This window comes from Aplysia californica, unplaced genomic scaffold, assembly GCF_000002075.1.
Source record: "Aplysia californica isolate F4 #8 unplaced genomic scaffold, AplCal3.0 scaffold00247, whole genome shotgun sequence".
Taxonomy (NCBI): Eukaryota; Metazoa; Mollusca; class Gastropoda; order Aplysiida; family Aplysiidae; genus Aplysia; species Aplysia californica.
Genome location: NW_004797517.1, coordinates 878,706 through 888,308, shown reverse-complemented (window position 1 = coordinate 888,308; position 9,603 = coordinate 878,706). Strand labels below are relative to the sequence as shown.

Sequence of the window (9,603 nt, the reverse complement as noted above, 5' to 3'; positions counted from 1 at the left end):
TATGGACTTTAAATTCCATTTGTTTAGTAAACAAAGACTTCGTACACTATGAACTCCATTCATAATGGTAATATGAATGACAAGCTTTGTAACAATGACGCAGTGCACAGAACATGTCATCATTGTTATGTACAAGAAAGGATACACATTGGACATTATCATTAACAACACATCACAATAGTGAAAGGCTGTAATTTGTCAATTTTTAACTTTCACTTTCACATGCTCTGCTTTGGGGCTAAACCACTGCCCTTTTTGGCTGCCGAAAATCCAAATCGATGTTGCCACTAAAATTACAGCAAATCAATTGTCAACTTTCTAAAAAAATCTAATTTTAAACCAAATTATATCATGCAAAACAGCAAATTATAGCAAAATTCAGAATACTGGTGTGGCATGCCCTTATCCCTGCCAGATTGTTTAAAATCATGCGAAAAATTAACATTTAATACACAGTAAGGCTTATTGTAAATTGTAACTACAGTGGAACTCAGATTCAATGAAAGGAAGTGGATTCTCCGTTTATTTTATTTAATTAATAAAGTCAGTAAGAATAACATACGATTCAACTGACACACTGATGAGCAGCTCGGAATCAACCAAGTCGCTGGCAGGGGGTACAGTCCCCGCTGACGTGGCTTTCTTCATTTTCCTCCTGCAACGTTTAAGTACAGTCAAACCTGCCCTGATGGCCACCTCTATAAGACAGCCACCTGTATAAACGGCCACTTTCCATTTCCCCCCTTGCGTTTTTTTCTATATTATTTAACTGTGTAAAACGGGCACCTGTCCGCCGCGGCCATCATATTTTAACACACAACCCCTATCACACTAAGCAATAACACCTGTCTTAGACCGCCACCTTAGTGACTCCATTACGTTTTGTCATAAATTGTGCATTGGCCCCTGGCGTTATGGGCGAGCTGTCATAATCCAATCACCTGTCGTTGTTAGGTAGTCCCTCAAACCGATCATGTTGCGTAGGCCCCTCCCACTGTTGACCAATAGCTACCAATTTTCAGCTGCTGGTGAGATAAGCGTGTGATAAACCATAAACAATTACAACAACAACAACAACAACAAAAACAACAATGCTGCTACTTTCGATTTGGACCTCAGATGGGAATGGTTTGTTTTCTTCATCTTGATCAGTCCTGCCTAAGACGGCCACCTGTCTTATACGGCCACTTTTCTCCTTGACAATGGGTGGCCGTCTTACACAGGTTTGACTGTATCTTTATACGACCAATCAGTAGCCTCCTTTTGTACCAGCAAATGCGTTTTAATGTCTTGGTTTTAATGTTTGGATTCTTGTTTTACTAATCTCTCTGTGACTGCTTGCTCATGGTTGTGGAAGTGATATTTTGCTTCCAATGTTAACCCCTTGATGATTAAGTATCATCAAGTAAGTACTTGCTTGCTGTTGAAAATGGAACTCAGCTTTTCATCAAAATATTATATTATATTATAATGTGAGGCAGCGTGGTGGAATCAGACGCTTGTCAAAATAATTAATTTTTAAAGTCAAAGAAACCTGCAATTTTCTGGCTGTTGGCAATTTTGTCTGAAATTTCGTTTTTTTTGTTGTTGTTTGCTTTTTTTTTGGCTCGGCACTTTTTAATGATATATTCTATCCACTTAAAAACACATTTCTGTGAGAATTGTATTGAAAAACGCTGATCAAAGGCTCATAGAATATATATAATGTAAAGTTCAATTTTCCAAGGACCCTCAACCTTTGGAAGTCTCCAAACTTTGGTGTCCATTTTCTCGCAAATTTTACCTCTAACACCAGTCGACCCTTTCTTCCTTCAATCGCAAATATCTCCACTTCTATTCAAGATAGATAGGTATTTTTTTCGCCCAATGCAAGACAAATTAAAAAACAAGCTTTAAGATATTTTGTATTTAATGGGAATTGAAAAGTGCACTTTTATTCTTTTATTTTTTGTCTTTTGAATGTGGTGAGAACTCTATATGCCCCGAACTCAGCGAGGTCCTGATTCCACCGCATCGTGACACATATTGATTGATTTCTGATTGTTAAGAGCCCTTGTCCTACTGATTGTAAAGATTAATTTTTCAGATTTTTGGAGTTTGTCCTTAAGTAGCAACATAACATGATGCTTCCATGTTGGCCTTTTTTATATAAAAAGGTTTTTCTGCAGCACACATATGCACTAGATCAACCAAACTTCTTTTTTATTTTAGGCTGTTTTAAGATAATTTAGTCTCATCAGCAAAGGGCAACATTACTTTCCTTTCTTCTAATTTTTAGGTTTTATGAATTGGTGTTTTGGTAGGTTTGCTTTTCTTATTAAATTGTTACTACCTAGAGGTTTGCTTTTTGCTGTGTTCTTCCTAAAAGTTTGTATCTTGGTAGATTTGTTAAAATAATTATTTTAATTCTGCAATATTATAACCTATTGAGGACAATATAAGGTTACAAAGCTCTTTCTAAATATCCATTAATTAAGTAGTTGATTGAAAAGGGAGAGTTTTATGACTATGGTCACAGCTGTGGTGAAACTGTATGATCATGCTGTTACCCAGTGAGAGCTCATACATACTGAGCTTACTTTTGTCTAATTCTTGTGTGGGTCATATGTGCACAACTTATGATGCTGCACCAGAAGTGCTTCATACACATGTGCTGTGAACTTGGTTGAATATGGATGCTTGCTCGAAGCTCATCTTTGCAAGATTGAAAATGATCTGAAGTTCACACTAATGTTACATGCACCACAATCATTGTTCTATTTTTGCAGACCAAGGGAGACTTTCCATGTAATGTTATGCTATATTTATTTTCTTGAGTGATAACGAGTTGAAAAGGAAAAAAAGATGGACAGAGAACTGCTTGCCCCTGCTTTCTCTATTGAAATGAAATGTGATTTTATGTCTACTGTTTTTCAGGCGTTATTAGTTCTTGTGAGATGGTATTTGGTGTTGACAAATTTTGCAAAATGATCTTGCCTGTTATGGCAGAAAAGACCAACACTTGGACAATTTCTTTTCTTTTTTTTTTTCTTTTTAGAGATGTTAGGAAATGTTTGGGGCTGTGATAGGGTCTGTCATGAGAAACATTTTCAAAATTTTCAATATATTGTGAACAGTGGTGATACAGAGTTTGGAAATTATGTTTTTGTGTATTTGTATAATGACAAGGCTTATGATGAGTGTACTGGGCTTGATTTACTCTGTTTCACATTTTACTGCAAGTAACGCATTCCCCCACTATTATACTATTAAAAATGCAGATTACAATTATATCATTGATAGCCATTTCATGTACTTTTACTAAGTTTCTTCAATTTCAACTGGGTTTCAGCACATCATATAAGATCAATATAATAATAATATTTGATATTATGTCCACAGGATGAATTCCATCCCTTTATTGAGGCGCTTTTGCCTCATGTCAAGGCTTTCTCATACACATGGTTCAATCTTCAAGCTGCCAAGCGGAAATATTACAAGAAACATGAGAAGAGGATGTCAATGGAAGAGGAAAGGAGGGTGAAGGAGGAATTACAGGTGGGTAATTTACATGTCATGTCATGATCCTTTGGTCATTACAAGAGATTTGAAGTGTTTTTATTAAGTAAACTGATTTATGGTCTTTACTACTTTTTTTTCCGATACCTTCATAATACAGTGGTGTCCAAAAGAAACTTGAAAATGTAATCACTCGGTCATCGTGTTAAAGCCTTGCACTACCCATTCATGCAGCAAAGCTAAATAAATTCTGCATCATCTGGCGCATTAATATTTCATTTATGTTAAGAGACACCCAAGATACAGTTACTCAAAACTGACCTTTAAAAAAATCAGGTTTGGCAAAAGCATGCAAAATCAAAGAAATGTAAAGTTGTCTTCACACGTGTATTTGAGGAGCATTAATATTATCATAGAATTGACATACGTTGCATCATATATATATATAGTGAATGGAGAATTTAGTCTCTGCAATATACAATGTTTTATGTTTCAATCAGAACAGAAAACAGCAATCACAAATACCACGCAAAACTTGCTTAACATTAAGTGCTCATTGTTGTTTTGTTTTAGGAGCCATTGTTTTTGTGAAGGGCACGAACCCCTTGGGCATTGGCTCTATTAAATTTTGAACTTAATTATCTGTCATTTAATCCCACATGTCACAGACAGTTACAAACAGAGGGTCTGAATTGGAAGCAAATTCGTTTTTATTCAGCTGCTGTTTCATAGGACTTTACATACCTGTAAGAGTCGTATCGGGGCTATTAAACAAGTGACCACTTTAATGCTGGTATTCTTTTGTTTTCCAAGAATTTTCTAGAGGCACTGGCACAGTGAGAGAGTACTTTGCCATGCATGCAGATGTCTATTTGAATGACACCTTGACGAAAATAAGGGTAAGACGTGACGTCACATTCCAGCACTTGCGCGATGTAGTTCACTAAACCAAGCCACTCAGTGATTTTCACTAGGGGGTGAATCCCTTGGGCGTAGGCTCTATCAAATTTTGGGCTTAATTTTCTGTAAATTCATCCCACATGTCACAGACAGTTGCAAACAGAGGGTCTGAATTGGAGGCAAAGTCGTTTTTATTCAGCTGCTGTTTCTTCATAGAACTTAACATACCTGTAGGAGTCATATCGGGGCTTTTAAACAAGTGACCACTTTAACGTTGGTATTCTTTGGTTTTCCAAGAATTGTCTAGAGGCATTGGCACGGTGAGAGAGTGCTTTGCCTTGCATGCAGATGTCTACTTGAATGACGCCATGACGAAAATAAGGGTTAGATGTGACATTCCAGCACTTACGCGATGTAGTTCACTAAACCAAGCCACTCAGTGATTCTCACAAGGGGGGGTTGTTCATTCCACCCCAGACCACCCAAAACCATGGCTGTTTCGTGGCCTGTGTTCCTCACTGACAGATGATTAGTTTAGTTCAAATTCTAACTGCCACAGTCCATGTGCAAAAAAGGTTTCGTGCTCTACAAGAAACAAATTCCTCCTAAACAAAAATAAAATACTAATGGCACATGCACATGTAATGTTAAGTACCAGGTTTTGCATGGTATTTGTGAGTACTCTGTTTCCAATCTGTTTTCTAATGAGAACATGCTGTTCATTGCAGAGACAATAATATTCTCGATTCGTTAAATGTTCAATACACATGTCCATTACACCAATGTTGTGATGCTCCCCAATACACCAGCGAAGACAGTTTTACGTTTCTTTGATTTTGCACGATGTTGCCAAGCCTGATTTTTTAAGGTCAGTTTTAGTTGACCATATCTTTGGCATCTCTTAACATAGATGAAATATAAGTGTGTCAGATGATGCAGAATTTATTTAGCTTTAAACTGGTGCTGCTTGAATGGGTAGTGCAAGGCTGTAAGCAGATGATTGGGTGATTACATTTTCAAGTTTCCTTTGGACGCCACTTTATAATATGCAATGGATTTATATTTGTAATTTTGTGATTGTGAATGCGACATCAGCGAATACATACAGATTAAAAGAGGAGTCAGACAAGGATGTGTACTTTCTCCAGACTTGTTCCCCCTGTATAGTGAAAATATCATGAGACACATAGAAGAAATGCCTGGTGTCTCGATAGGGGGACATAATATAAACAATCTAAGATATGCAGATGACACAGTCCTAATAGCAGAAGATGAAGAACACCTGCAGAATCTATTAAATGTCATCGTACAAGAGAGTGACAACATGGGCTTACGCCTAAACATCAAGAAAACCGAAACGATGGTGATTCAGAAATACTCCAGTCCCAACATGCAATATCAAAATCAATGATACCACCCTCAAGCAAGTACAACATTTTAAATATTTGGGGACCATTATATCATCAGATGGTAGATGTCACACCGAAATTAAAAGACGCATTTGCCAAGCAAAAGCAACCTTCCACAAGATGAAACAGATACTAACAAACATCAATCTGTCACTGGAAACGAGGAAAAGAGTAATGAAAAGTTACATCTGGCCAATCCTATTATACGGGTGCGAAGCGTGGACTATCAATGAACAGCTGGAAAGAACAATTGTAGCGACAGAGTTGTGGTTCATAAGACGCATGCTACGTATCCCATGGACAGCTAGAAAAACAAATGAAGAAGTCCTGGTTGAAGCAAATTATAGAACACAACTTATCACGAATATAAGAAAACGACAGGCAAATTTCTTCGGACACACAATGCGGAAAGAAGCATTAGAGAATATTGTAACAACAGGAAAGTTTGATGGAAAGAGAGGCAGAGGCAGACAGAGGGAAAAGGTACTGGACAAGATGACAACATGGCTGGGAGCAGCAAGAACAACAGACACCATTGCTGCATCGGAAGACAGATGGAAGTGGACGTCCATGATCGCCCACGCCAGTCTGCAAGGCACCGGATGATGATGATGATTGTGAATGCGTGCATTGCGGATGGTTGGAGGGTGCCACTGGTTGGTCATATTTCTTTACCCCCCCCCCCCCCCCCTTTGCTGCTTCTGTCTGTCTTACTTTTTCCCATCAGTAAATGACCATTATTGTGTTGATGTGCTTCTCTTTAGTCAATCAATACAAAACAAACAAAAATGGGTGTGTGCACTTGTATGACTGCATTTCTAGCAAGACAGAGAGGGTTTGGTGGAGATACGCAATATTGGCTGTGATGTTTATGCTGTACACATATAATATATTTTGCAGTTGTCTCCGCTACAATCCCACTGCTTATCATCCCAGTTTGCTTAGATCCTGTTGTTTTTAAGAATACAGAATTTTTACTTCATAAAAGTCATCCCAAGAGCCCTCTCTGAAAGATCCTGCATTTCAGATCATAATTTACAAACCAAAAACTTGGTGCACTCGATCAAGGAGCAAAATTTTGCAATCACTGCTTGTCCACTCCACTGTCAGTCATGTCACAGATCATCCACTTTCGTGAATTCAATCGCATCTCCGTTTTAAATCTTGACTGGGTACAATGTTTGACCCAGAGGGGATTACACAGAAGTATAAAAATTCATTTGCATTTATTTTCTCCAAACATTGCCCTTGCATGAGCCCTTTGCCTGCACTTACATCAGGTAACATCACATGCTGGTGAGTAGGGTCCACAAGGCAATTTAGAAGGGATTGCATTGAACTGTGAAGTCGTCATTGCTTTTTTTGTTTTCCTGACCATGGCACCTCTCTTTTAGCTCTGGGCACGAATTTGCTTGACAGATTTGTGCTCATAGACTGTCCAGTCGCCATTGCGTCATGTGATCCTCCGTTAGCATCTATAGCCGTAGCAAATAGCCTGCCTTTCGTTCTTCAATTTTAATTTGTGTGCTAATAATAAATAGCGCATATGCCCCCCCCCCCTGACAGTAAGCTCTCTGCGCTTTACTCTATTTTATTACCCCAGCTGACCATAGAACACTCAGAAACATTCTCAGCTTCCCGGGAAGCATACTATACCGTGCAAGCAGCTGATTAAGTGCTCAAACACCAACAAACTGACAGGATCTTTCACTATCTATAGCTGGTACCCATTCCCACCTGGGTAAAATGAGGAGAATTCTTGTAAAATGCCTTTCCCCAAGGACACAGTCAGAGATGGAAGACTATAAATTATGGACAAGTTATTTAAGGGGAGATTGACCCCTGAGACTCGTGATATGATAATTGAATCCCATTCACCTGAAATCCTGCATTATCATTGCTCCCAATGACTGGGACCTCAGACAGACTACTGTTGTTATATTATGTAATGCATGTGAAATACTGAGACCTACTTTAGGAATCTGCTATATTGATGAAATTATACAATAATTTCTTCTGGAAGTGCTTTTGTGTTCTTTTGAGTCTCAGTCTCACCAGTCTGTTAGTTTGGTATGTATGACTTATAATGACGCAGTGCCTCTGACTTGAACTTCGGTTTCATTTGGGGAAGGCATAGAATCGTAAAAACTCCTCAGATCAATTCAGTCAATTATTAATAATTGTTTAAGTTTTGAGTCAGGGTTGCTGCTCCCTTATTTAGGGGTCTCAGCTTTCTGTTGAATGCTGTTTGGATTATTATATATATTACTGTGTTTAGAAATGTAGGTTATTGTCTATTGGTACCGAGTAAGGGTTTGGGAAGAAATAATATTGTCTATTTATACCAAGCAAGGGGTTGGGAAGAAATTATATTGTTGTAGACTACAGACTGTCCACATTCCACAGGAACGATTGTGAGTTCCCATTTAAAGGACTCGGAAAATACAAAATAATAATTGTTTTCATAATGTAGAAGAATAGTGTACCTTAAAACAATGCATCATTCTGATTTTATGGTATTATTTTTGTCACCTTCTGAAAACAATGAATTGCTGTCATAGATTCTATCAGAGTACTAAGTAAGCAGTCTGAATTTCAATGAATGATTTTTGGTTTTTGTTTTTTCTTTCCAGAATGAGAAAGCTGATGTGAAGCAAAAGTGGGCCTCCCGTTTGCTTGCAAAGTTGCGAAAGGATATCACCCAGGAATGTAGAGAAGACTTTGTGCTCAGTATCACAAGGAAGCGCAGCCCAATTTGTGTGCTTAGTAATCCAGATCAGAAAGGAAAAATGAGACGAATTGATTGTTTACGCCAAGCGGACAAAGTAAGTCTATCTTTCATAGTCTGAATTTTTATTTCAAATTTTAGATAATTTACGTTAACTTTTTCATCCTCTGTTGCCGTTAAGCGTCGAGAGGAGATGCAGTTTTCTATAGTAGGCCAGCTCCGCAGCTCTTTCAGTTGTGATATTATGTTTCCTTGACACCCTTGATCCTCCTTTTGTGTGGCTTTCCTCTTCCTTTATAGCCTGAGTGCTTGATTCAGATTTGAGATAAAAAAGGAAAAATGACAGGTGAAGTCTCGATGTGAGACGCTGTTGCTGGGTTTTGGGCTGGAATCCAAGGTGTTCCTTGAGAAAGAAAGTAGAGTCAAAGTTTTAAAATTCAGGACCACATTAAAAAGGTGGATAATATATGTTCACAAAAAAAAAAAGCTTTTTTATCATGAGACTATTCTGCTTTAGTTTTAGTGTTAGTAAGGTTTTACAGCACTCGCAACTGCATAGTCATATGAGCGCCAAGGGGTGGATGTCAACAGAGAAGTCCATACAGGGAATCAGGCTTACTCTGCTCACCTCTTTAGCTTCAGCAGCACCCTAGAAATAGCGGGTCACAAAAGTATGACAAACATACAAAAGAAGTAGAGGAAAAATGACAATAGTAAGGATTAGGAAAGAAAATCACCAATTTACCATTACAATTCTACTGTGCACAAGAACATGGTTAATGTCCCCCCTTTGGAGATGGGGTGAAGACACTTCAGTGAGTGGATTCTGCCTTGATATAGAAATTTATTTTGTCATGAATGATGGTTCTTTGTGTGTGCATGCATGCGAGCGAGCGTGCATTGTGGGATAAAGGACTTCCTGCTGTGTTTAAAGGTACTATTGTGTCATTTTCTCTGAAAGAGGAAGACAGATTTCTCAAACATTCTTTATAATAATAATAATAATATATAACATTTATATAGCGCATTTCCAAAAAAAGTAGCTCAATGCGCTTTATATTGGAATAC

At 38.0% G+C, this 9,603-nt stretch overlaps 1 protein-coding gene across 3 annotated transcripts in view; it reads left to right on the top strand.

Annotated features, from left to right (window-relative positions):
• Positions 1–9,603, top strand: part of LOC101850179 (nuclear factor 1 X-type) — a 67,124-nt gene that overhangs the window by 9,944 nt on the left and 47,577 nt on the right. For all 3 annotated transcript variants that reach the window (XM_005100446.3, XM_005100447.3, XM_005100445.3), the window contains exons 2-3: positions 3,382–3,537; positions 8,441–8,632. In XM_005100446.3, coding sequence (XP_005100503.1) covers positions 3,382–3,537; positions 8,441–8,632 — 348 coding nt within the window. The remainder of the gene's footprint in view (positions 1–3,381; positions 3,538–8,440; positions 8,633–9,603) is intronic.